Genomic DNA, 26,159 nt, shown 5'->3' with positions numbered 1-26,159 from the left:
GCCGAAGCTGTGTTTCTTAAATAGACAAGTGTCAACGCTTTTGAATTTTACATTTAGATACATAGGTCACGGGCTTCGTTTCCATGGTAACATCAATTCAATTCAAGAAACCACAATTTTCTACTGAAATTTGAACAATTTTAGATCTTAGTTTTAGTATATAAGTAACAAATTATCAACGGAACCTGTAAAATAGGTATTACAAATCAAACTGCTAGATTTTTTATTTGAAAATGGCCGTTACAAGTAACCTCTCACCCAACTATATTCCAAATAATATTGGTTACCATCATCCATTTTCTTACATTCCGCATAACATTTCAATATAACTACATAAAAGAAGCAAAATATTGATTATTATTCAGAGCAAAAGACTCATAAAAAATATTTCAGCAAATAATGGTTACTTGAAAATAGTTTGAATAAAGAAAATGCACAGAATTACGTACTTTCAAGATAAAAGCTGTTAATTTTGCGCGGTAACTGACACGTAACGTCATGACGTCAATGACGTCATTTTAAGGCAACATTGTTTTGAAGCGTTTCTGCGGCAATTTATTCATTATTTCTGCATTATTTAACCATAAAGCGTCAGATCGAAGACAGGTCTATGATTTGTTTTCAGAAGAATGGATATACAAAGACATTTAGTTTGTCGTAAACGTCGTCGTAAATCGTCACGCTAGCTTCCGGTTGGACATGCGCACATACAAATATAAAGGTAACCTACCTCCTTAAAGGTTTGGTTTTGTCTTTTTAGGTTTAACACTTTTTTTTCAAGAGTGTTTCAGTTATGTGACGGAGAGCAGTTTACCTAACCAGTGTTCCTGGATTCTGAACCAGTACAAACCTGTTCTCCTCAAGTAACTGACGACTTGCCCATGTGAATCAAAGGTGGAGGACGAATTACTACCGACACAGTGTCTTTTATCAAATTGTAATGGCCTTGCCCAATGATCAAACTCATGACCCCGTGATCTGACCGTAGATCTGGTGTTTCTTTTTGTTTTTAAGGACTTCTTTGCATTTTTCAAGGATTTCAGTAAATGATGCCAAATAAGTCTGCTCAATACTTAATGAATATGCCTTTGTTTGCCATATTCCTTGTTTTTCAAAATCAAAAACCTAAACAGACATTCAGACAATAAAATCTCTAAAATATAGCAGAATGTAATCCCATGTAAAATTTGAACAAACCAATGTCACTCATTTCACTTATTTTTAAACCTTAAAACTTATTCCTAAAACAAATACATTCATGTTCTTTGTACAGCGTTTAGGCTCATGACATATCTAAAGGACCATTCCCTCAAAAAATGGACAAAATTTACTTTACACAAGATATTTCATTAAAGACTGCACAAACCCTGGTACATGTTCTTACTGCAATACAAAGTCCTTCCAAAAACATCTCACACACTGACATATTATACATATAAATGCATATTGTCACATGGTAATACATGAACATTTTGTTGGTCAAATGAAAAAATGAAACAAAATTCCTAGTAAACTAAAGCACCTTCACTTTAAATATTGTTGTACAGTACACAGCACTTCTACTACAAGATTTGAAATATATCAACAGCAGATTCAAACACTATAATATACTGTAATGTAGTTCAGTGCATGGGGTTACAATTCATATAAATGTGCATCAGCTGTACACGTGCACCAAATGTACACTCTATCCTGTTTCCACATTCACAACATTGAAATTTATTGCACCAAGATAACAAGATATCTCTGAAGAAAATTGTAAAATTTCTTTCATGAAAAAGTCTGTAAATTACTTTAATATAAAGCAACTGTCAGAATGCCGCATTTTGCATTTGAATCAAAGTTTAATTCTGTTCAGATATCAAATAAGAATATATGCCCAATTTCAAGCTAAAAGTAATTTTCAGACCTTGGATTTTGATCAAGGCACATTAAAAATCTGCACAAGAAGAATCTTGTTTTCTTCCTGCAACAGATTTTTGTACACTTTTCCCAACAGAGGTATCTCGAACTTGTCGGCCTAAACTCCAATTTAATGTACAGTCTTCAACTTTCATCACAATGTTCCCAGATCACATGTCACAGAAGAATAATTTAATAGTATTATTACATATGGCCATAGTAGTTTTTACAGTCACAATGTGAACCCAGTCCATAATGTAATCCATCTACTGTCAGGTTCTCTCCATTTTTGAGACAAACACCAATCCACATTCCACATACCGTATAAAAATGTTTCCTTTTTATGTGGATTTGCTTTTCACCAACCTCTTCCAAAAGACTGATACAGTCAACTATGTGGACCCCTCTTAACTCCTAGCGAGATCCTTCAAACCAGTGCAAACCCAACGGCACATTTTCAACAGCCTGTCTAAAACTGTGATTACAACCCATTTCACATTGTGCCATTTTTGTTTGGTTAACGTGTCCCCAATTATGTTTCAGTATTGGCCCCTCTAGTCTTGCATATCCTCCTGTATCTCGTGAGGACCTATGATACCTGGAACAGACATTTGAATCTTCTTCTTCTCCTCCTGGGCTTGTTTGATTGTAAGTTCTCGCTCCTCCAGGAATAAATCACTGTTGTCCTCACCCGCAAACTCCTGAAATTATAAAATTATTAGCTAGTTACTACATCACTTCTTATACCAGTTAGGCATAAGATATAATATAGGGCTGGGATGATTTCAAAATTTTGAAACCGGTTAATCATTTGTTTGAAATCGAATCGGACCGGTTAATCGGCGGGCATATTGAAAATGCTGTTTTCTTTCCTGACGACGATATCAAGGTACTTTCAGTAGCTGACTTCATTTGAAACTTACTGGCCTTATTGTTCGCAAGCAGTGTGACAATAAGTCATATTTTGGTGTTCTTTATTCTAAATATAACACAACATACAAATCCGAGACTACTGATTATGTTCAGCTGATGTGTTTTAGCAGAAATATACTGCGGGTCTATGTGCTGGTCAAAGAAACACATGAAGATAAAGTGCGACTCATGATGTTTATTGTTTGAGAGCGATTTTTCCGGTTTTGTAAAACTGAAACCGGTTTCACCCAGTAATCGAATCGCATCCAATTAATCGTCCCAGTCCTAATATAATATGGCAGCTTCTCTTTAGCTACAATCATTTTAGTAAGTATTTCATTATTTAGTAAATTTTGCAGCTAACCAAAAAACTCTCTAACTTGAGCTGCTTTTGAGAAAAACGCATGTCTCCCACAACTGCCTAATCATCTGAATAGTAAGTCTGTCTTTATATACTGTTTACTCACAGAAAATTTTCCTTTGACAGTTTTGGAGTAAGCGGCCAATCAGTAAATTTTGGAGTAAGTGGCCTATCAGTAATTCAAGGGCCATAATTCCGAAGTGCCTGGGCCGATTTCGCTTGTTATCGAACTTGGCCGAGGACTTACTGGCAAACACATTTTGTTCAAGTTTGGTGAAGATTGGATGAGAAATGTTTGACTTGAGTGCCTACAAGATTTGTGGCAGACAGATGGACACACACAGACAGGAGTAAATCAATATGTTCCCCACCACATATGGTGTGGGAGACATAGTTATATCTGGTGCCATTTAGTTATATCTGGTGCCATTTTAGCTTTTCAAGTTTTTAAATATGGAAATATGAATATTCGCAACTCTTAATAACATACAGAGACAGACCAGAACAAGCATTTATGAACAGCAAATACTATCTGGAAGAGTACTTACCCTAATTTGTACCAGGAAATCTCTAAGATGCTCTTTAAATGCTGAGATGTCTTGATTGAAACTGAACAACCCTTCAATGAATATCTTTATCTGTGGTCTGAAAAACATTAACAATCTTGGTACATACTGCATGCTTTGAAAAAAGACATACAACTACAAATTTGTGCAAATATAAATATTTTCTTTTTAAGTAATACGAATTAACAAGGCTGATTATCCCACAATTACCATCCCAGGTCTTATTTTCTCACCTATAAGTTCTAATCAATCAAAAACATGATTGTCATTTTTGACATTTTAATTCACAGAATGAAGACAACAGCACTCTTAAGGCATTTTGTTTGTCAACATTTAAACAGCAAAATCTACTGTATGAAACAGCATATCCATTCAAGTCTCCCCGAATATATACAAGTGGGCTGTTTTAAAAAAAATGGCTAGTTTTAGTTTTTCTTAAACTGCTATCACATTATGCATTATTAGATGCTGATTAGTTTGTCTAAAAATGCAAACTGGTGTCATAGAGCTGTATGTAAAGTTTGGTCAAGATTGCTTAACAGAAAAAAAAGTTATGTCTGAAAAACATGCCAAAAATGTCAGGAGTGCAACAAAAAAGTGTGACACTTTAAGAAAAGCTTAAAATTCAAAATATTATTTTAATGTCAAAATGTATATGAGAGAGTAAAACATGTATTTTTTATTCAAGTTGAATGTCTTGACTAAAAGATAACATAAAACTATGGATAATATAAGAATGTTTTAGACAAAATACAAGGCTGAAAAGGAATGAGGGCGGTTTTGTTATTTTCCATAAAAAATCAGTATAAATCTATGTAAATGACTACAAATTTTTGGTACTAATAGTATTTCATAACCTACACTTACTATTATAGAGTAACAGGTATAATTGACTTTAAAAAGTAATAATTTAATCATAATATCTCCCAAAACTATTTTTAACACGGTATATCGCAGTGGACCCAAATTTGGTCAGGAGTGAAACATTTGCGCTTAATGAGCCACCGTGTTTGAAAATAAAACATACATGTATCCAAATGCAGTTTTCCAAGTAGTGTGTGTAGTGTGGCAATCATAAAAGACAGTCATGAGTGAAGTTTGTGTTTTTGTATGGAGTACGTGGCTCGTATGTAAATGTCAGGAGTGAAACATTATTTTCAATTTTGGTGCTATTCTTAAAACTAGCATATTAAAAAGCAACACTGTTCAGCTGGGCATTTGTTAAAATTCTGGGTGATGAATGGAGGATATCACTGCAAACTAGTTCATGTAAGGTAAGTGTTTTACTGCTCTATAAACTGAAATTGATACATTAATAGTTTAGCAGTAGAAAATATGTCTTATAAATATCTATGTCCACAAAGTAAAACATTTTTATGTATTACTTTTAAGTTTTTCCTGTTTATGTTTTATCAAATGTATTTACCTATTGCTGAAAATAACAAATTACAGCATATATCTTTTCTTTTTAGCATGCTTTTTTGCATGAGTAAAAATGTTTCACTCCTGACATTAAAATGGTAAAATTGCATACATTCATTTTATAGAGTAAATATGAAGCAGCCAGATGAGAAAACTTATTGTTAGCCTTCCAGCCATAAGAAAAATCACAAAGAACATAAAGACTGAAACCAATAGAATAACATCCACAGAAAGAGTTTGAAAACTTACAAAAGCTGAAAAAGGATGGAAAACTACTTGAAAAGGCGAAACTGAAAAAAACAGAAACAAGTCAAAAGAGCTGGTCAGAAAAGAAAGAAAATCAAACAAAGTTGTAGATGAAAGAATGAAATCTAAACAGACAGAATGGATAAAAGAAAAGTAGAAAACAAGCAGTATCATTGTTGAAGGTAATACTAAAAACACTAAGGCTATCACTGAAGCTGATGAATGTACCCTACTCCCCTGCACACAATGACTCAGTACATTGCAATTTGATGCAAAAAAGATTGCATAATTATGTGGAGTGTATGTTTAGTAACAAAAAACAAAGTGCCATAACTCTGCGGAATATTTATCAAACAGAACGTAACATGCACCGTTCACTGTACTAGAGTTTTTACTGATCACTTGTGTGAAGTTCCATTAAATTTGTATGCAGGGGTTCGGGATATTAGGAGTGCACAAGATTGCATCTGCAGATTGTATGTATATAGTTTATTAACAAAATACAAAGTCCCATAACTGTGCAGTATTTTTTTCTGAAAGAACCTAACAAGCACCATGCACAACTAGGGTTACTACTGATCACTTGTCTTAAGTTTCATCAAATTGTGTGCATAGGTTCAGGAGATTAGGCACGCACAAGAATGCATATGCAGACTATGTATATAGTATAGTAACAAAAAAACAAAGTCCCATAACTCTGCATATTTTTTTTTCTGAAAGAACATAACCTGCACCATGTACAACTACAGTTGTTAAATTTCACTTTTGTGAAGTTTGTTTCATCAAATTGTGTCAAGGGGATGAGGAGAGTTGATTTGCACAAGATTGTGTATAGACAGACAAAATGAAACTAGTATACCCCCTTACAACTTGAGTTTTTTGGGGGGTAACAATTGGTGAGCACAAGGTTGTGTCTACAGACAGATGGACAGACAGGCAGATGAACAGACTGATAGTCAGACAAACTGAAACCAGTTAACCCACCTTACAACTTTGATGTTCAGGGGGTTTAATTACCATAGTAGAAACTGACACTTCAAATAATATAAAATAATCAAGTTTATATGTTAAGGTAATAAAATATGACTTATGTAATATTTAGCTCGAATTTCAAAATATAACCTTGCAGTTCACATAATTTTGCAGGTTGAAAAGGTTGATGAACCGGAAATACAGTTGAGGTTCCTCCAGAAGACACTGCGGCCTTCTGGGAGTTCAAACATAGTCAAACAATGGTGTGTCCTGGCAGTCACTAAATGATACTTAACAAACTCTAACTCAGCCTGAACTGTTGCCTTGCAGTGGAATCAAAATGGAGTTCAACATACCAGAGCTTGAATGTGCAGGATGTACTATTCATTCTTAGTGTTTAAACGTGTCTGGAGTGAAACATTTTGACATTTTTATGTTTTTAGAAGTTATCATGGTTATATTCTATTAATAGCACATTGTTACTTTGACATGAAACAAAGCAGCACTGTGAGGAGCTGTTCTTATAAAACTGTTAGTAAGTTAACTCAAAGTTGAAAATCTATTGTTGTTTCTTGAATCAAATTCATCATTGTTGTTCTAAAACTGTAAAAATATCAAAGTTTCAGAATCAAAACTGTTAAAAAGTCGCTTCTTTTCTGCATTGCAATAATAAATTAAGGTGTTATTACACTTGCATTCTGTTTAGATCACAAGATTAAGTTCAAATCTAAGTTATGGTAATAATGTGTATTATGTCAGGAGTGAAACATTTATTGGTCAAACTGTTTATCAGTTCTGTAAGATGAAATACTAACAGGGTTTTTTTTTACGACTGGGGGAAGAGGCCCCAGCCTGTCATTGGGGGAAGAAAATAGCGCGCAACGAGCAGTTTTGGGGGATTTTTTCACTCAGGGGGGAATTTACAATTATGCATAATAAACACTTTAAACTATGTTTTTATTACATATTCTTGCAACTTTTAGCAACTATACACACTGTCACTTAGCAATAGATGGACTTGCACTAATGTTCACTTATCATTGTAACAAGGTGGGTGGGGAGAGTTGAAATGCTCAAATCATTCAATATTTAAAGGTCACATGCTTTTATTCACAAAAAATGCTTTAAAATAAGAGTTGCTTTTGCAAGAGTCATCATATTATTATTAAATGCATACTTTTGTTGGCTTTTTATTTCAATTGTACTAGAAAATCTTGTAAGAAAGGATAAAAAAAGTCCGAAAATCACGATCGCGAAAACGTGTGACAAATATGAAAAAACGAAAGCAAACATTAAAAATTCTTGATAAAATACTCGTTTTAAATTTCATCTTTTCACCAGAACTATTCCATACTTATAATATCTGATTACTTAAAACATTTATATTTTATTTTGCTCTATCAAAATACGTCGGCAAAGATAATAAATTTGCGTAACGGCCGACCGGCTTATTTAATCGAATCAAGCACATAAAATAATTACTTTAAATTAACAACACATATTACACAATACAGCATAAGCTGTTACCGCTAATTAACAAGAGGTACAAACACGATAATCTGACTCTGCATTGTTAATCAATCATCTATATTACATACTGATGATAACCACGTGTCAGTCGGCGCGTGGCGTGATTGACATCTGTCAGTAGCTAATTAACATACGACGCTCCGCCTACTGTCATACTTACGCTGGTGTCGACAAACAGTATGAAGTTCACTGGGATTTTGATTGACAAGGGGCAGAGCTTTCGAACTCGTTACGCATCAAAGAGTATTACCGCGAGACAAGCAGACGCCCACGGCATATTATGTGCGGGTCAGATACGAGTTTTTATCGATTTTCGCTGGTCAAAACCGGAACCTCGGGTCCACTGAACGCTCTTCTAACATTTTTCTACTATCTCTAAAGGTTTTCACACCCATTGAAAATTGTGAAAGACCGTCTGCAATTGTGAACGGGTCCGATATTCGGTCGGGAAAATCGCTGGGAGTAATCTCCACTGCTTTGTTTACGATTTTGGAGGGGGGAATTTCGGACGTAGGGGAATTTCGACTGCGGTAGGGGAAATCCTTGGCTGTGGGGGAAATCCTCGGCTGGGGGACGAGGCCGATATTCGGCCTCTGCTATAGAATAAAAAAAAACCCCTGACTAAGTCATGTTTATGTAATACCTTGTGGTATTTATTTGATATTCTTTAAAATATAAGGCAAAGTTGCCTTTTTGTATTAAGGGTACACAGTTAATTTAAAAAACAAACTTTCTTCATTATAATAGCCATAAAATTGGGCTAAATAACGAAAAAAACAATTAATTTAATTTTTTGGAGGCATATAGCTAGCTCAGACATTTTTTTCATTTTCTTTAACACCTTAACTAAGAAAAGTTAGCATAAAAAGACACAAAGAATTATATTTTTTGTTTCTGCAGTGACTTTGAAGATGGTATGTTGTTTTCTCTTTTTTTGTTGGGTCAGTTGAATTAAAGATAAATAAAAAACTTAATATGTGTTGTATTGTTTGCACCCAACCATTTTTATAGACTGCAATGACGGCTTATTAAAATGAGGTAATAAGAATGCTACTTAGACCTGTTTTAATTTTTGATCATTTTTACATGTTTCCTGCCATTTTTTTTAAAACAGCCCAAGTGAGAAAATGTTCACGAATTCATTTAGATAAAGGTATAAAAATATCACTTACTCATTTAAATGCGGGAATGCTGCCTTGAGAAGGTTCAACAGGAATCCCTGTATGTATACATTGTTGTCAGCTGCTGTTGATGTATTACCACCCAATGATACAGTGATCTTCCCTCGTTCCACGAGACTGAACATGTACGACAAAATTGTAGCTTGCATTGTCAAACCTGAAATTGATAGGTGAATCACTGTAATAAAATTAGCAAGTTACACTCTTATATGTAAAAAAAACCCAACTGCTTATATTGTCAGAAAATCAGATTATGATTGTGAAACATATTTTTTTCGTATCTATCACAGAAATACTTTTTTTTCACAGCTGGTGACATTTATGAAATATATTTGGCCAAGTTTATTCACTTTTAAATGTCTTGAGGAAATGACTATCAAAAGTTGTGGTTTTTGCTACTATAACTTCATGAACGATGTAATTAAAACCATCACTTTTTACCAGACAAAACTCACCAGCTGTGTGTGAACTGTCAGTGACTACAGAGAATATATGTTGAAGTATATCGGTGAAGAATGTCTGGTAGAAGCTCTGTGCAGCGTTCTCCTCTCCAGCTACATTCTGCAGCAACACGTAAAGAATGTCAAGTCCAGTGTCCGCTACATTCCTCATAGTGTGCTTGAATGCCCAGATAATTGAATCCAACACTAATTTGAACTGTGCTGCCGGTATATTCAAGAATGCTGCAAAAAGAAAATGCACCAGTCTGAAAAATTAGCAATCCTTGCTGAAGGTCTAAAAGTATCAAATACATGCAATACATGTTTCAAGAGTATCCGTTTTACTATTTAAATGATTACAGATTAAGCTCTCGTTGTATTCAATTTCATTCACGTGAACATAATCAAGAGGAGAGATTTCATTGCAAACGGCTAATTATATGCAAACTGTTACAGATCCAGTGTGATTATAACTGTATGTTTACCTTGGAAGCAATGTGTGTTGACAGACTGTAAGAGAAGGAAGAAGTTGGTTCTATGTTCTGGGAACTCCTCAAAATCTTTGTTGATCATTTCAAGCGTACACTCAAATACTGCATCAAATATCTGTGGAATGTCTTTTGTAATATGATTCTGAAAGGAAAACATTTCAAGTTTATGAATCGCTATCAGTAAATATCTAACAATCAAGGGAAATCACTCAGTAGAAGCAACAGTCTTATTAATCAATACAGACTTATGCATCTTGTGAAAGTTATCTGACACAGGAAATATTTCTAAGACATTTTTATAAATTTAGCACTTGTCCATAATTATTCAAAACTTAGAAATATTCAAAAATATACTACATCTGAAGCATAGTTAGAAGCTAATGGTAGTCTTACCATGTTACTTTGGACACTACTCCAAATATGGCTACTTTTGTCAGCTGGTTATTTGATTAGAAACCAGGTCAATATAATGTATGTAAAGTTGTTTTTTTCCCATTTATGACATATAATTAAAACAATGGACTTCGTTAAAAGTCCAAAGTGTAGTTGAGCAAGTATATTCTATTACTCACTTCTAATCTGTTGACTATAGTCGCCATGGTACTAAGGACTTCTGGTTCTCGGGCTGCCGGAACGTTCCTCTGGTAATCCAATAACACAGCGTCTAACAGTGGTGGTACAAAGTTTTCTGCTACCATGGATGGGTCACTAGATCGACTCACCCACCCAGATATCAGTTTCAATGTTTCTTTTTTCACTGTTCTCATACTGCGTATTAGCGGTTGTTTTGTAACACTTTCACCGTTTGTTGCTATAGCACTACTAATGTTTTCACTCATCACTTTATATACATTCAACATATCCAAATAAATACGTCCCAGCTGAAAATGTTAATATTTTTCCAATTAACATAAAAGCTCCAAGACACCTTTGAATGAAATGTGCTGCACAAACATTTGTACAATATGTGTATGTGACATAAGTGACAAACTGTTGTTCTTTTTACTTTATACAGTATTTATCAAGAATTTTGAAAACTGACTTTTAATATCAAGCAAGAAAGTAATTACCAGAAATAATACTAAAACGATCACTTGAGAATCTATGCATATAAAAATTCTTCATTTGGGTAAATATTTTACATGTAGGTATAAAAAACCAACTTCATTAAACTAACTGTTTACCTGCACAACATATGGGTGCCCAAGAGCTTTACAAGCTCTGACGTTTGTTTTGAGAATATTGCCTAGCTGTTTAACAGCATCACCGTCTTTCAAGACTTCAACGTTCTGTGTTGCCTGGTTAATGATGCCGTCCCAGACTTGGTTTGGCAATAACATGTAGCGTTCTATCAGGTGCTCCTGGGCTACCTGGTCTGTCTGTGCACTTATCATCATACCAACTGCCTCGTAGAATGTGTGTACCTGAAGAATTGAAGCACAAAGTTGCAAATATATCACATAAAACGCAACTTCATTCAAGTATAGGGTGAATATCTAGCATTTCACAAAGATCAAAAACTTATTATTGTTAGTTGTAAAAACTCATCTGATCCAAATTCCGAGCTTTTCTAACTGGAATCTGGTTCAACATGTTTCCTCAAGCCTTTTCAATTATCTTTAAGCTCAATTCATAACTCTTACTGTTCAAATCCAGACTTAGTTTTTTGTGTGTATCACAATGATTTTCAACATTAAATGGCAACTTCTCCACAAGAAACAGTAGAGGAGAACACTTGATCTTTTACTAACCTGTCCTTAACAAATCAAAAGGGTGTGGTATAAAGCTCTCCAAGTTCAGATGATCATGATATTTGTTTAATATTATCAAGTATGTATTCAAAATATTTACAACTTTATTTACCTGTTGTGGTTGCAAATCACAGATTATTGTGTTTATACCATTGAGTATTTCTTCAATAAATGGCATCACTTCCCCAACCTGTACTTGTACAAAATGTCGTCTACATTTCTGTGCTATCTTGATGAATGTGTCACATGCCATATCCTGCACACCGTCATGTGTTTCTACAATGCGAGAATCAATTTCAATACTGTAAAAACTGAAAGCCTTATTGACTTCATTCCAAAGAGTTAACTTGACTATATAATGTTGTATAAAGAAAATATTAATGGTTGACTTACTTGATTAAGTTCTTCCATGAATGTTATTTCAAACTTATATTTATTTTATTTCTTTCTTCATTGACATTTAGTTCAACATCACACAGATATAATTATAAGTCATATGGGGACTCTTCAGCTTCTCATATAGGAGGAAGACCCAAGGCGTCCCTCTGCACATTACATCGAAGGAGGGCACCTGGGTAGAGTCACCAACCTTCCAAAAGCCAGCTACATGGCTCCCACACATGAATTCAATGCCCCCCAGTGAGCCTCGAACCAACATCGGTCAGGGGCAAGTGATTTGAAGGCAGCAACTTTAACAGCTCGTCCACAGAGGCCCCTCAAACTGACATTCCTATTTCTTAAAGTCAAATTTTCATAAAACTGCTAAGACTCCATCAGCATACATGACAGCAATCCCTTTAATTTAGAGTAGATCAATGTAAACAAATCATGCATGAATTAGAACTGTTATAGATCACAACACCTATAATTTAAAATATAGTACAACATATTTACCATGCATGAATTCAAACAGTTTATTGACAACAGTTTTCAGAAATCTCCAGTGGGCCCTCAGGAATCTAGGGTATTGACCAACCACATACATGATGTTTGATGCTACAATAGCTTTGTTGTCCTTGCCACGTTTCTGCTCACACAGACCAAGCAGGTCTTTGATTACCGTAACCAGGAATCTTTTCTCATCATCCTCATGCATAGCACCACTGATAGATCCTATAGCCCAACATAACTGAAACACACCGCCAGAAATCAACATTTTTTATTCTAACAAAGTAAAACTTAGTTGTGAGTGTTCCCCACTATAAAACCAAAAAATAAGCTAAGAAGTCTCTGCCTACAATATAACTGGTGTCTTTTCTTTTTATTTCCTGTTTGTTCCCAAAAGAAAACTATTCCATAAATCATCTTTATCTGAAAACACAAGGCATTCAAAGAAATGCAAAAGTAACAGCTATCCAAAATTTGTAGTAGAAGAGTTAGACCATGTTGCTTATGCTGCAAACTATCTTGTATTTTCGTAAGAAAGAACCTGTTCTACCACTTATATTTAAGAAACAAATACTAACTGTATTGAGATTTTTCCATGACCACTCAGTTCCGTTGACTTGATTGTGTAGTTTCTCTGTCATGATTGCCTCTGTATCCGCATAATCCAAATGTGTTAAATATACTGAAATGAAATACACACCATTGAAAAGGCTGTCGTATATTTTCATACAGTGGACAAAAAATACTCTGAGATCTTTCTCGTAAGTTCCAGCTTAATAATCAGGTTTTACTGGTAAAAAAAAATGTTTACCAATCACTGTCCATTCTGAAACACTGTGTTCAAAACTAAATCATGTGAAACAATCCTCTGAACAGTAAGTCACAGTTTCAAACTTGATGAATTGTGCTTGCATCTCCTAAACTTTGTGACGCATTAAGCAAATAAGTCTTGAAACAAGCGCATGTAAAAGGCACTAGATAAGCATTTGACATTTCTTAAAGGGACAATTTTTCCTGCAAAAGGGAAGCTAGCCTAGGGCATTAGACAAAATTTTAGTAAAATGGAAACAAATATAGAACCTTACCAAGAGTTTCTCTCATGTTTTTGTACAGATTAATGGAGTCTGTGTCCTTCATAAATTCTCTCACAACTTCACCCTGGTCATTCTCTACAACGAGAACTTCCTCTGGCTTTGCCATTCTAGAGATCATCACTCTTCGAACCTGAATAACAAATACAATTTTTATAATCAATCAAAATCATTTAACTTCTCTACAAACAATACTTCAGCTGCTGAAGGTCATTCACTCAATGTCTTGAGATTATTTGGTAATTTCTATGACTCAAACAGAATGTTTCCAAAGTTAATATGTGACTGCTCTTACATTATTATCTAAAAGTTAAAATCTTAATTGTGCTGCAGAGTACTTTACAAATAAATTGTTTTTTTTTTTAAAGAAGTACATATTTATAACAAGAATAAAATTATCACACGATTGCAACATCTTAAAGAACTACCAAATTTTCTGAGAATAATGCATGTCATATCTTGTTAATATCCGCATTAATCTGTATCAATAGTTTAAGGAAAAAATTCATTTTCCAAAAATAAGCTTACCCTTGAAAGAACTGGATTGTAGAGCTGTCGTCTGATGGGCATCTCATTATGGGTTTTACCAAGCAGAAGTGGAGATGATGATGCAGAGAAAGGACTCTCTCTGTACAGATCTGCTGCTAATGAATTCCAGTATTCTAAACAGATCTTGAAGACCTCAACTTCTTCTACCATTGATATGGAGATCAGATAAGTAAGGGCCTGAAATAAAAGCAGAATAAACTTTGATGTAAAAGAAATCTGAAATGTAGATCTAATTCCTATTCAGTCAGTAAATTTTCAATGAATGCGGATTATGCCCCTTTGAATAATAAATGGTACTGCCCAAACTGAATGATAGACCAATCCATTTTCTACAAGGAAGCAAGAAATGTCTAAGCCGATGTGTTCAACTTTTAATTTCTAACTTGTACATGGGCTATAACTTCCATCACAGTCAAGCAAGACTTACACAGGACTATTACTGCATTACAAATAAATATTTTCATTATGGCAATGTAACTTGGTTACCTATATCATATTTAAAATTCTATCATATTGAGACATTTAACCAAAGTCTAAGAATTCACAAATGTATTGTGATAAATTTCAAGAGCATTTTTTTCATGATTTCAAGTGTTTCTCATGCCTAAAAGGGATGTTGTTTCCAAGAAATCTTAGCTAGTAAATGAGCCGTGCCATGAGAAAATCAACATAGTGGGTTTGCGACCAGCATGGATCCAGACCAGCCTGCGCATCCGCGCAGTCTGGTCAGGCTCCATGCTGTTCGCTTTTAAAGCCTATTGAAATTAAAGAAACTGTTAGCGAACAGCATGGATCCTGACCAGACTGCGCGGATGCGCAGGCTGGTCTGGATCCATGCTGGTCGCACACCCACTATGTTGGTTTTCTCATGGCACGGCTCAAATGTATTTTTTTTCCACAAATTTTCCAACACATACTTACAGCCATTAAATGTTCATTCAGGTCGGGTTTTTTCTCTATTAGAGGGGCGTGTTCCTTCATGAAGGTACACAGAAACAGACTAAGGTTCTGTATAAACATTTGTTCATCATCTGTTCCACGCTGATATGCATCACGAATATTTGTTGTTACTGGTAACATCTGGCAAAAAAAAATCTTCGTCTAATTTTATGATGCAAATTGCACATCTGCAGAAAACATGGTATCTGACAAAATGAAATGACACTTTATCAGTAACACCCTGTTCCTACTAAAGTACAACCATTCCACTTGTCAAGGTGTCTTTTGATAAAATTTTCCTTGCTCTGCCAAGATGCTATAACCACCCCCTCCAAAAAAGAAATTAATTCAGTACACTCAGTAGGGCCTTCATTTAATGTAATACGCAGGCTGAAGTTTGACCCCACTTTCCTTCACCAAACAATGTATTTATTTCCTTTCCCCCCCACTACTTTTGCAAAGAATCCCAACATAAAAGGTAACAAGTTTTCGATTTCATATTCTTCAAGGACTATATCTGATAGATAAAGTAACCCGAAACAATTACAAATATATTAATTATCATTTATCAATGTTTTATCTTGACTATCTTTTGACCTTTATAAATTGTTACAGAAACAATTCCCACCATCTTAAAAATGCCCTAAAATTCAGCTATCTTTTGAAATTACTAAAATTGTTAAAGAGCCCATCCCAACTGTTCTAAAAATGCCATAAAATTCCTGTCACAGGGCTCTAGCTCCAAAGTGAACCAAAGTTACCAAGTAAAGTGAAGGCTTTTCTCAGAAGCGTTTTCACCTAACTCTATAGGCATGTCAACTCAATATCTGAACACAATTAACAGTACTCTCCAATTGTTGTATTTATTCAATTATCTATTAGTCAATTTAAGATAGTATCAGAGTGAAGGACTATGTGACACTGTACGCATAAACATCAAGTAACAGTTCATCATTTTGATTGTTGTCTCAAGAACAAGTAAGTAGTGGCACCTCAGTCAATCTAGATAAATTGAAGACGCTTCAAATTCAGAAAACTCACCTGTTTTAACTGTGTTAATGTAAAACTGAAGAGCTGAATGAATTGTTCATCATACTGGGACACTTGAACACTTGCTGAAACAAAGCAAAAACTTTCCACATCTAACATCAGTCCAGTTCTAACCAGTTACAACTGGATGATAACCATCAACAAATAACAATGCACCAAGTTTGCAAAGTCTGGTATATCTTATGGCATGACATAATGCCCTACATTACAGACAAAATCTATTATAAGTGAAATAACTGGTATGAACAAGTTTAATACATTTAACAAGTAATATCATGGCTTACTAGTACCGGCTTTCTATTGTATACTTAAATACTTTCAAGTTTGTTACCCATTATTTGCCAAATGAAGCTTCCTTTTACAATATTGTACATGTCAAGATCTTTAAATTCTTATTTACTGATCTTTTTCTATCTAAGTATCATTACATACTGTAAGTTAACAATGGTGAACCATTCTATACATACCAATTTCCGTGAGACATTTCAAGGTGACATTTCTAAACATCGGTACATTCAAGAACTGTAAAGAAAAAAACATTACACAACATTGGGATTTATGCAAGAAAAGGACAAATTTAAACATGATCTTTTACATATGTTAACACATCTAAACTGCTGAACATATACAACTAATGAAGCAAATAGTATATAGTGCAAAATAATTTGGACATTCTCCTGAATGGTATTGTTTAGCACTTCAGGATGATGTACACTTAATTTCATTTCAATTAGATGGAAAATGTGTGAGGAGTAGAGTACACAGATACAATTTTTAGTACAGCACAGTCCCCAAAAAGGCTGTAACTTCAGAAAAAAATAATCGGACATGAAAACTCAATATGTTCATGTCAGCTTCAAGTTGATAATGTACCGTATTTTGGTGTGTATAGTCCGCATCTAATTTTTGCTCTGGAAATGGTCGGAAAATTTAACTTCTAGCGTATTAGTCGCAGTTAAATTTCGGATTTTTTCCCCAGCAATATTTATATTTACCGGCAAAAAAGTTATGGCGGCGGCCATGTTGATGCCGCGTACTGAATTATTGTCAGAACCTGATTGGTGGAAATCGGACTGTGTTATTTTCGTTCCCAACCATTTCGTACCAACAGTAGTATCGGTAACAGACTACATCAAAGAAAAGCGGCTTTTTGACACTAATTGTCAGCAGACGGTTTGCGTTTACATTCTGTTATCATGCAAGTTTAAGTGTGAATTGTTTGCACAGCAATTATAACACCTTTCTTTGTCATGTAATTAACCGCGTTCGTTTGATTCTGAGTAAAAAGATTAACAAAATATCTCTTTTTGGATTTTTTCTTTTATTTAAAAATCAAAAGTAAAAAATAATCATTCAAGTTTTTTAATACGCTAAGAATTAGTATAAACAATGTTTGGAATTGAGGACGGATCTGTCCGGATTTTATCCAACCCGGAGTACATGTCAATGGCGTCCAGTAAAAAACGTAATTCAGATTGCAAAACATCTTTGAATTAAAGTCATTCGTAATTTTAATAGTCTGTATGGGTTATTTACGATATATTTTATTGAAAGTAACCGCTATTGGTTGAAAAACCGCCGATATTGATATTTTTTATCCATTTTGTTCGTTCGTAACAGATGCACGTAATTTTGCGAGAGCTACGGTCAGAAAATTGGCCCGAAAAAAAAAAACTGCTGGCAATGTTCTGTCGTATAGGTCGCAGGAACTTTTTCAGGCAGCAAAATGGGTAGAAAAAGTGCGACCTATACACACCAAAATACGGGTACACCAAGTTTCATTTCAGTCTGGCATGAACTGAAGGAGTGAGTACAAAAGAGTGACAGACCAACAGGCAGTTCAAACAATATATGCCTCCCTGTTTTTTGACATGAAGGTGGCATTAAAAAGGACACAAACCATTTAACAGACCAAGAGAGAAAACACCCAGCAAAATTTAATCTTTTAAGTTTATAGTACAGTAATCATAGCTGGCGAAAGAATTATTTAACACTGAACAGGAACACTTACTTTGTAGATGAGAGTTGTGATGAGTTTGGTTTCAAATATGTAGCCAAGTGGGATCCAGTTTAAGAATCGCAGTAACGTCTCTAGCGTTGAGCCAACAAGTGGTGCATTCTGGGAATTGTCCATGACGAACTGACATAACTGGAATATTTGTGAAAATTCACTGCACATACTGTCTTTCAAATGTTTTGCCTTGGCCTGTGTCATTTGTCCACTTGAGAAATCAAAAACTTCCTCACTGAAAAAATAAAAAGTTGAATAGGTTACAAACAACAAACTTTTGAAACTTAGGGTCAACACATAAAATATTGTATAAAAATCATCATGCTTTTAATTTGTAAACAGTTAAAGTAGAAGAAAACAAGAATTAACAATGACTTTTACAAAAGAAATTACTTATTTAATCATATTAATTTATACCGTAAATTCAATACCATTTGAAAGTAAAGGAACATCTCATGCTGTTATAGTGATAGATTTGCAGCACCCCAGAGCAGTAAAGTTTGAGGGCACCTTCATCCAACTACTCTAGCAATAAAACAGTCACATTTCATTACTGATCTATCTTTATAATCAAATAAAAATCAATTTACCTAAAGCACACACATTTAATATAAAATCAAGTAAAATCAAGATCTATACATTTGGAAACAAAAGGGTTAACATAACGAAAACATGCATGCATGTTATAATAACTAACTACATGTATAGTTTTAGTAAATGGTTGATATTACAGAAGACAACAACTGATGTTATCTGTCCACAAAACTTCAAAGCGAATTTCCAACTTTATTTAGGTACATTTTTTCTGAAATGACCAACTATCAGTCCAAAATTAACGTATGAAGACCTTTTAAATACTAGAAGAACTTAAAACAACTAAACAGCCTAAAAACAAAACAACTAGTGACTTCAGGCTTCTTAGTATTTCTAATACATCAAATCTTTTTTTTTTTTACAAAATTCATCAATCTAAACTTAAAAAGTCATATCTGTCTAAAACATTAAATGTTTTATGAGCCGCACCATGAGAAAACCAACATAGTGCATTTGTGACCAGCATGAATCCAGACCAGCCTGCGCATCTGCGCAGTCTGGTCACGATCCATGCTGTTCGCTTTCAAAGCCTATTGCAATTGGAGAAACCGTTAGCGAACAGCATGGATCCTGACCAGGCTAATCTGGATCCATGCTGGTTGCAAATGCACTATGTTGGTTTTGTCATGGTGCGGCTCAATTTTCAGTAAATGCAATATGCACCAATCTTAAAGTACTACAGATTAAGAGACTTTTAGTGCTGAAAACAGGATTCATATTGATAACCTCAAGCAAATAACTCTGCATGCAGCCCAGAACAGTGAAGTATAGAGTTATATACAAGCAGTACACTTAAAATCACGCGTGTGAAGTTGACTGAACTTTATTTCTGAAGTTTGCTCCAATTTGCCAATTTTACCAACAATGAATTTACGACTGCCAAAAATGCATTTTTATTTGGATATCTACAATTAGTAGACATCTTTGAAACTGAAAGAAATCTTTAAATTTTTATACAAGTAAAACCATTCGATGGGTTCATCATTGCTGCTCTTATCTATAATATACAGTAAACATTTGGAGTGTACATGGTTGCAATTTTCTCCCCCAAAACAAAGACAAAAATAAAGTTCATGCGTAAATCAAGTGATTTAAAGAAAAAGTACAGTTATTTCAAAGGTGATGGAGAACAGTCAAAACTATTTTACAAGGTTAGCAGGATGACATAACTTTTTCCCAGAGGGCAACAAAATGTTTTCATCATTTACAAGGGACAACTGTACAGCTTGACCATTCCAAAATCACCCTGACATGAAATAACTTTGAACATGCTCAATAAATGAAATTTAGTTCAAAATCCAAAAATATGTGTAACAAATATTTATGAAACAAATTCCTTGGAAATGCTTTCATATGACCATAGTAAATGAAGTATTTAAATGCATGATGTGTATTTGAGGAATTCAGCTTTAATCGCACCTCTGCATAAAACAGTTCATCATAAAGTTCAACAGATTAACTTGATACAAAGCTTGATTAAATTTGTGAGAAACAGTCAAGATGACTAAAAGCCATTTATATTGAGCATAAAGAATACTAATTAGTAAAATTATCACACTCGCTACAATATAACATTACCCGAACAAGACTAACCTTAGAAGTTTCAGTATTGTCATGTTATTCTGGCATAGAGATTCGTTTGTTTTGCTGGCACCTACAATATCTGATATAAATGATGGCCAACTCCTAGGCCACTCATATTTCAGTATCTGAAATGAAAGAAAATTCTAACCTAGAAACAGTTTGCTGATACTAACAGGTGTGATTTTAATACAACCAAAAATGTAAGAACCATTCCAAACATATCAGATCTGATCACTAAAACAAAGTTTTAGCGAAATAATATTTCTTTTGTTTAAAGATTCCATGACTGTGCAAAGTTATTCGAAGCTTATTTTCATATTAATCATAATTAAACTAAATAACTTATTTCAAAAGACTTATTTGTGTAGGAATTACATACAGAGAACATCAAGAAATTACCTGTACAAGTATCATGTTCAGTTTCCCAAGGTACGTCTTTTCCTTTTCTAAAGAGGATGCCTCGGATGATGTCTTAATTATAAGACCCACAATGTACTTCTTGATACCTAAAACACACAACTAAACAATAACTTCTGTTGTCAAATTGACTTTAGGAGAATCACACACTAGGACATTCTACAGCATTTTACATACTTAACAATACTAGTTAAGTCTGCTCTGCTGAAAGCTTTGGGTTATTATTAAGTTGAATCTGCATACAACAGACTCAAACTGGATTTAACCAAAATCTTATCAACCATGAACTGGACATGTATATATTTGCATTAAAAATACCTCAAAAAAAAAAAAAAAAAAGTGATCATAAAACAAAAATGAGCCGTGCCATGGGAAAACCAACATAGTGGGTTTGCGACCAGTATGGATCCAGACCAGCCTGCGCATCCGCGCAGTCTGGTCAGGCTCCATGATGTTCGCTTTTAAAGCCTATTCGAATTGGAGAAACTGTTAGCGAACAGCATGGATCCTGACCAGACTGCGCGGATGCGCAGGCTGGTCTGGATCCATGCTGGTCGCAAACCCACTATGTTGGTTTTCTCATGGCACGGCTCAAATAGACTGAAAATTTAGGACTTTAGTTCTGCCGCCACTTACCTTCACATTGTGGTCTTGGAAGGACTTTCCAACGAGTTTTAATGACACTTTCTAAGATCTGAAGTGCGTAGTATTTGGTCTGCTGGTTACTTGAATACTCCAATATAGTATCCACTCGAGTCCAGGCATCAGGATGATCTTTCAAGGTAGTTAAAACCTCTTGTGCCATTCGTTGCTGTAATGAACATGCATGAATGCAAAAATATTTTGACATATACCACCTAACTACACTTCTCTTTTCAACCAATGTTCTTACTCAATATTATAAAAACTTCAACCTCAAAGATAGCATATGGTAACATAAAATTTGTTAATGTAGTGTTTCCTGCAGACTCTAAAAGGGGCATGGTGCTTCCCTTGAAAAAGGGCACTTTTAATGCGCGGTTTGGCACTGAAAAGGCATTCGTCCAAGTACGCTTGCTGGCATCATTTTACAGACACCATTTTACATACTATTTTCACATTGCATTTGAGAATTTTTCATATCTCAGATATGGGGTAGATATTTTGTATTATTCCTTAGATAATGTTTACCATACTTTCAAACATTCTTATTTTGTTACCAACATGAAGTGCTGGCTTGTATTTTCAGAGACAGATATCAGGTGATAATTTAATAAGCAACAAGTTTTATTGAACAACTATCAATGCCCAACTTATTGTGTCAATCATCATTACCTTTCACCACTGAATTACGTTAAAGCATAGCAGTTCGTCAAATCTACATGTAATCAATGACTGTGTACCTATATCGTGATTAAAACAATTGTTCTTTGTTGTCAGTAGATTTGAAGACAAATTACATGGTAAAGTTACATTTTTCTTTTGTTTGGGCATACAAAACGAAAGTAGAATGTAGTAAAAGTACATGCTGTGAAATTTGCTAGATTAGAACCTTGCACTATTTTATCAAGTTTTCTGCGATACTACACTAGTTTAAATCAACGATTGACTATGAATTGGTTTTTTTTCTATCTAATCATACAGTATAGTAAAATAAAATACATGTGAAAATCCCTATGGTTCAGTGCGAATAATAATTCAAAATTTTGGCTTGCTTGAATGCGGCCGTGCACTTTAAACTTAAATTTTAGCCTTATAAAATTATTTTGACAAATTATTTACTAAAACAAAACTAGGGCCTTGCATTTTTAGTTTATTCATTTAAATCTCGATCAGGTTTTATAACTTAATCGCTAGGTTATCGGTTATTTTCATACCGATGTACGCTTTCAAATTTTCAAGATGGTGGCGACTTCTGCGTCGGCGCGTCATGAATGTCAGGACATTTTTTCATCAATTTGGGAATGCCACCGACACCGGTGGAACTGGGAAAATGCTCTCGGAAATTGTCTTAATTGGGACAATTTGCAAATTACCAAAAATCTACATAAATGTGTTTTTGTGTGAAATATTAATGAATTGCATTCCAGTAATTGTTCAACAGTATTATAATTTACCTAAATATACATAAAAATTAGCAAAACTATCTTAAAACAGCAAAAGCCCTAAAAGGTATAATCATTTGGGAATTTTAAATTAAACTTTGGGAAAAAAACATTTTTTTTAAATTGGGATTACCTCCTTTTACCGGAGGTAAATTTATAGGGGAAAAAAGCCCTGAATGTGCTTTTGAAAGTACTACTTCGTAATTATTAAACAAGACATTTGTTGATTTTAATGAATTTGGTATCATTCTGAAGCTTAAATGTTTATCTTGTATTATTTTTATAAATGATACCCATGAAGGAATAAAATATATCTTGTAGATAAAATCGATGTAAAACATTTTGAGTCTGGTCATTTTTCATGGGTTGGTCGGCGATCGGCAAAGGGCAAACATTCAACATTTTATTTTTATAGGCCTAATGAGCGCATCAAAAATGTGCGACAATCAATCTACATTTTAATTGATTACAACCTTTTAAAATAATTATCCTTTAATCATGTGTTAACTGACCGTTTTCAATCATCTCTTCCGTAAAAAGGCTAAATGTAGCTTCTCCGCCGACGTGCTAAAAACAACAAATTTTCATCTACTGTTTCCAATTAAAGAATCATAAAACAGTAATTGATTGCATAATCCTGTCAGTTCTTAATCAGGGTCATTCACGGTTGATGCACCCACGTGTCGACCTGTTGATCAAAGCCGCTAATTGACTGTACAATACACGGAACATGCCCCGCGAACATTGGCTATCCAGGCTGGTTTTGAAAGGGCACTTTTCAAGATAAATACAAAAGCCTGATAATATAAAAGGGCACATGGCGCAAACAGGCAGCTTGAAGAGCACCTTGGCGGCACTTCAAACGGGGCATGGCGCTGCGCCATGTTAAAAAGGCCTGCAGGAAACATTATAATGGAACTGGTTCTTCAAAATGTATGAATTCATTAAGTGATGGAAAGGCTGAATGACAAGAGTAGTAAAAAGGGTCCTACAATATCGCAGAAACATGCAATAAATTCTAAATTGCTCACCCGCTGACCATCCCCTGTATACATGCATGTTACAATGCTGTCAAGTAAACTGATGTCTAACTTCTGATTGAAGTCCAGCAGTTTCGCGGCTTCATCCGCCAACGTCCCCATTGCTGCTGTCGATGGCATCCAGTGTGTTTATGAACTGAAAAATAATAAGAACAAAATTCTAAACACAAACTTTTCCATCATAACTCCACTGAATATAAAACCTGGAAACACTTGACAATATGCAAAGCTAGCTTAAGTATGATAAATGCCTACTATGCAAAAGGAAAATAATCAAACATGATTGCCCTTTATTCAAATTTAAACCAGAATCAACTGGCTCTCAAAATTCTTCAAAAAGGAATTTTAAACTGATACATATCACTAAAAGTCAAAACCAGACTGGTAAAAGGCTTATAGTCTACTATTAGGAAAATAAAATATCTGAAGTTTCATATTTTTAGTCACTTGCTAATCGTTTTCTTCATACACATATACTTTCTAAAATATAGCAATCCATCCTGCTGCAAGAGATATATATATTTATTTAATAAATAAGAATATTTAAGAGGGACTCCAAAATCTGAATGTCAGGCAGTCCTGACTCCATGAAACTGAATCTTAATGGAAGCCCTGTATATAAGCATTTTTCCATTTTTTTTTTAACATGTAAATACTGACTAAAAGTGATCACAATACTTCATAAGCTCTTCCAGATTAACAGATCAATTTGCCAGTGTTAGGTTCAGCAATGCCAAAACATACAATATGAAACTGAAAGTGTTTATTTTCAGACTTTTCAAAACAACCTGTGGCTTTCTGTAGGGGAAGTTATAGATCTAGCAAAAGCCATAAAAGAGAAATCGCGCTAGTAGGACATAATTATCTGTCAATAAAGACCGCGCAACATGGGGGTAATTGGGGTTGAAAAATATATAAATGCCAACTATTTTTACTATGCATATTACATATATGACCCAAAGTACAAAATTTTCCACACAGTTTTTTTTTATAACCAGGTTACAATGCAACAGATCAGAGCACGTGGTTATTTTTGAAAATCAAGATCAAAATTTTACTTATTTATGAATTTAATCAAATCATAAACATAACCATTTTCTATAAAATTCATTAAAAAAATTACCTCAGAAGGTTTAAGTTCCCAGAAAAGGTCAATAAGTAACGATTCTATACTGCCTATTGGTTTTCAAAATAAAGAGTACCCTGATCAGGTACCAACTGCAATGGCGGACAAAATATTGCAGACATAGGTACCAATTTGAAACTTTGTGTGTATAACTTGTGTTCAAATTATGTTGCATGGATTATGCCAGATCAAAAGAAAAATGGATTAGAAATATTTTAAAATAAAAGGCAAGTCTATTGCATTTTATTTGATGAAATTGTAGCGTGACAGACTTCTGGCACAATTCTTGGTTAGGTTTCAGTACTGGATTCGTTTCGGCTCAGAGATCCGTGACAGCATCTAGAACATCTCCGAGCTGAATTTTTTTTAGCTAGATGATGAAAATAGAAATGCAAAACTGTGGTATGAAAAATAATTACATAAAACCAATCCTGTCATATTTTCAGCGAACGCAGCAATTTTTGTTTTAAATTTCTTCCCTTTGTACGAAAAAAATATTAGTTACGAAACTGGGCGAGTGCGAAATTACGAACTACAATATTCCCAATTTCTTCTGAAAAGTGATGTTTTAATATGATATATTTGGTTATAAATGTCGACAAAATATGTTTTCTAACCGTAAAATTTAACTTCTAAGCGCTTAAATAAAATTCAATTTTCGGGAAAATTTTGATTACGCGCCTTCTTTTTATATGTTGAAGGCCGAGGTCACGCTGTTCGACTTCCGTGATAAACAAAATCACAAAATGGCTGCGCCCATGAACTCCGTGAAAGCATAGGAAATCCTTAATAATTACGAAAATGCTTTTATAAGAAAATAAATCATTTTCTGACCTTAAAATGAAAACATATTTGAATTTTACCTATGTTTTCTGGTAGACCTCTTCCAAACGTAAGAATGTGTATTCTAGCAAACTTTCTTGAAACCGGTTGGAACTGGAACGTAGCCGCCATGCTCGTTTGGTATCGGGAAGTTCCGTATTTTTCCGTAAATCAAATTTCTTTGATTTTC

General features: G+C 34.3%; 1 protein-coding gene across 4 annotated transcripts; it reads right to left on the bottom strand.

Moving 5' to 3' along the window:
* Positions 1 to 761: 761 nt before the first annotated feature.
* On the bottom strand, positions 762 to 26,159 carry LOC123534573 (exportin-1-like). 4 transcript variants are annotated; one of them, XM_045316873.2, is made up of 21 exons: positions 26,011 to 26,159; positions 24,013 to 24,157; positions 21,534 to 21,708; positions 20,880 to 20,986; positions 20,490 to 20,605; positions 18,303 to 18,537; positions 16,759 to 16,813; positions 16,283 to 16,356; positions 15,224 to 15,382; positions 14,282 to 14,479; positions 13,748 to 13,886; positions 13,241 to 13,344; positions 12,669 to 12,903; positions 11,887 to 12,050; positions 11,208 to 11,447; positions 10,596 to 10,904; positions 10,018 to 10,165; positions 9,548 to 9,775; positions 9,084 to 9,249; positions 3,724 to 3,820; positions 762 to 2,603 (listed from the first exon to the last, which is right to left on the bottom strand). In XM_045316873.2, exons 2-21 carry the CDS (start codon positions 24,139 to 24,141, stop codon positions 2,457 to 2,459), a joined length of 3,225 nt encoding a protein of 1,074 aa, XP_045172808.1. In that variant the 5' UTR covers positions 24,142 to 24,157; positions 26,011 to 26,159; the 3' UTR covers positions 762 to 2,456. The 4 variants fall into 4 exon arrangements, with proteins under 4 accessions (XP_045172808.1, XP_045172815.1, XP_045172825.1 ...); XM_045316880.2 differs by lacking the exon at positions 26,011 to 26,159 and adding an exon at positions 25,765 to 25,852; XM_045316890.2 differs by lacking the exon at positions 26,011 to 26,159 and adding an exon at positions 25,567 to 25,697.

The sequence above is a fragment of the Mercenaria mercenaria genome, chromosome 1 (genome assembly GCF_021730395.1).
Source record: "Mercenaria mercenaria strain notata chromosome 1, MADL_Memer_1, whole genome shotgun sequence".
In the NCBI taxonomy this organism is placed as follows: domain Eukaryota; kingdom Metazoa; phylum Mollusca; class Bivalvia; order Venerida; family Veneridae; genus Mercenaria; species Mercenaria mercenaria.
Note: the sequence above shows the minus strand (reverse complement) of the source record. Positions and strands in the feature narration are given on the sequence as shown.